At 46.8% G+C, this 2,500-nt stretch overlaps 1 protein-coding gene across 1 annotated transcript in view; it reads right to left on the reverse strand.

The window, feature by feature from the left end:
* The window catches only part of LOC147468537 (1-phosphatidylinositol 4,5-bisphosphate phosphodiesterase beta-4-like), a 180,820-nt gene that overhangs the window by 40,882 nt on the left and 137,438 nt on the right, over positions 1-2,500 (reverse strand). The window contains exon 2 of the mRNA XM_086553746.1: positions 1,369-1,576. Within this exon, the coding sequence (XP_086409872.1) occupies positions 1,369-1,452 (84 nt within the window). The 5' untranslated portion in view covers positions 1,453-1,576. The remainder of the gene's footprint in view (positions 1-1,368; positions 1,577-2,500) is intronic.

Genomic DNA, 2,500 nt, shown 5'->3' on the forward strand with positions numbered 1-2,500 from the left:
GGAGGGAGGGAGGGAGGGAGGGAAGGGAGGATGGATGGAGGTGACGTGCTTCTTAACTACTTGCTCATGTCTTGGCTCATGGAGGGAGGGAGGGAGGGAGGGAGGGAGGGAGGAAGGAAGGGAGGGGGATGGAGGTGACGTGCTTCTTAACTACTTGCTCATGTCTTGGCTCATGGAGGGAGGGAGGGAAGTAATGAGAGAGGGAAAGAAGAAAGGAAAGAAGGGAGAATACAGGAGACATGCTCCCTCGGGGGAGGGAGGGAGCGCAGGGTAGGAAGGTAAGGGGGGATGAAGGAGGAAGGGGAGAGAAGCAACGCATAGACAGAAGGATGGATAGAGGAGGAGGGAGACAGAGCAGACGGAAGGAAAGGCAGAGATAGATAGATAGATAGATAGATAGATAGATAGATAGATAGAGATTTAGAGAGAGAGAGAACGCGAAACAGAGACAAAGACACGTAGACAGCGAAAGAGATAGAGAACAAGACCTGGAAATAAAATAATAGAGAGCAAAAGAAAAGAAGGGAAGCAAAGAGCCGAAAGCAGCACGAAAGCAGAAGGCAAGAATAAGAGCGGGAGCCAAGACTGCCGCGTCGGGTGGGAAGGAAAGAGGAAATGGAGAGGAAATGGAAAAGTTAATTAAGAACGTAAACGGTGGACAGCAACACGCGATAAATCAAGACGTGGAGGAGATAGCGACAAGGGAAGAGGAGATGGCAATTACGGGCGACTATTAGGAAGATCCGAATAAGGGTTTAATTAGAGGGAGAGAAAAAGGCAAGCCGAGGAAAGAGCAATATGTCACAGGGAAAAAAATCTTGACGGGCAAAACAAGAAAAGAAAAGTCAAAAGTCAAACTAAATTATTTGAATTTCAAAAAATGGCGAGAGACATTCCTTGTAAATGATGAAAGCTATATGTTTTAGAAAGTACCGGACTCGTACATGTTCACGCTTGTACACTGACCAGAAGCAAAATAATCATAATGCATCTTAATACAACAGTATCATTGTGTAGTACTTCCGTCCTTTAATCCTAGCGGAGTACAGTTTCACAGTGACGGCAGCTACATGGCCAATAATGTTAGTGCACATATAGTCTAGTCATATTAGTTTTTATCCGGCAGCAATTCCCTTTACAATTCCTCTTCCTTTTTCGTAACGAAACGAGGCGAAAACTCCCCGAGACTTCCAACAACTTTTTCTCTGTACTTGGAGTTCCCAGTGCACCATCCACCCCCACCCCCCACCCCTACCCACACCCCGCGCACTACACACTCTTATATATCCTCTTGCGAATCTAACAACTAATCTTCTCCCCCCTCCCTCCCCTTCTCCCTCCCCTTCCCCCTCCCCCCTCAGTACTCACCTCGGTCCAGCGGTCGAAGGTGGCGCCGTCCTGCAGCCTCTGATCCACCTCCTTCCTCCACACGAAATCGAAGTACTTGGTCATCCTGCAGGATCAGCAGGGGTGAGGGGCGCGTGGACGACGTCTAGATGCTGGTGTAGCGGGCGGCCTCACGACGGACGCGGGCGGAGGGGCATCAGACACACACGCCAGGGGGGTTGGGGGCGGCCTGGAGAGGGGGGGGGGAGAAAGGAAGGATTTAGTGTCCGAAAATAGAGACAATGATTGGGCGGCATTCCAGACAGTGCGGCCGCGCCCCTCGAGCGGCGCTGTCACGTCACTCGCTCTCTGGCGCCGCGGGGCCTGGAGAGCGGTGCGGGGGGAGGGGAGGGGAGGGGAGGGGAGGGTGGATATGGTGACATTTATAGAGATTATGGTGACGATGATCGCGATGATGAATGTGATGACGATGGTAAAGATGGTGATTGGACAGTGATAACCGACAGCTAGATGACCTGGATGACCATAAAGATAACTTTTAATTAATAATAACAATGATGATAAAGACAGGGTGAGTAGGAGTCATTACAATAAAGATCGCAAACGAATGAGAATGAATAATTTCACAGCGCAAGATTATACAAATGACGTTTCGATATCATACATTCTTCAGAACCACGAGACTCCGAAACAGTAATACCAAGAATGAAAGACGTCCCCGTCCCTTTGCGTTCTGGAATGATTCATTCACGCTCATGCAATATTGAAAAATAAAGACGGGGATCACCATGGCGATAATTGAAAATCAAGGTCGGTCATCAGCCTTATCATGATGCCAACGATAAAGATTACAACAACAATAACTGAAAGGCTTATCGGCTTTGCATTCATGGCTTATACTAACCACCATCGCTAACAATAGCAATGGCAGTTACAACCATTTTAATATCCGACAATTATTTCATCATTTCAGTAACAGTGATATGATGATGTTTATATGTTCAAAATACTAATGCCAATATTTTCAATATTAGTTCTAGTGATAATTGATGTGTGTATATGTATATATATACACATTCTCTTTCTCTCTCTCTCTCTCTCTCTCTCTCTCTCTCTCTCTCTCTCTCTCTCTCTCATATATATATATATATAT

The sequence above is a fragment of the Penaeus japonicus genome, unplaced genomic scaffold (genome assembly GCF_977035675.1).
Source record: "Penaeus japonicus unplaced genomic scaffold, GWHDUDI00000001_assembly GWHDUDI00000028, whole genome shotgun sequence".
Classification (NCBI taxonomy): Eukaryota; Metazoa; Arthropoda; class Malacostraca; order Decapoda; family Penaeidae; genus Penaeus; species Penaeus japonicus.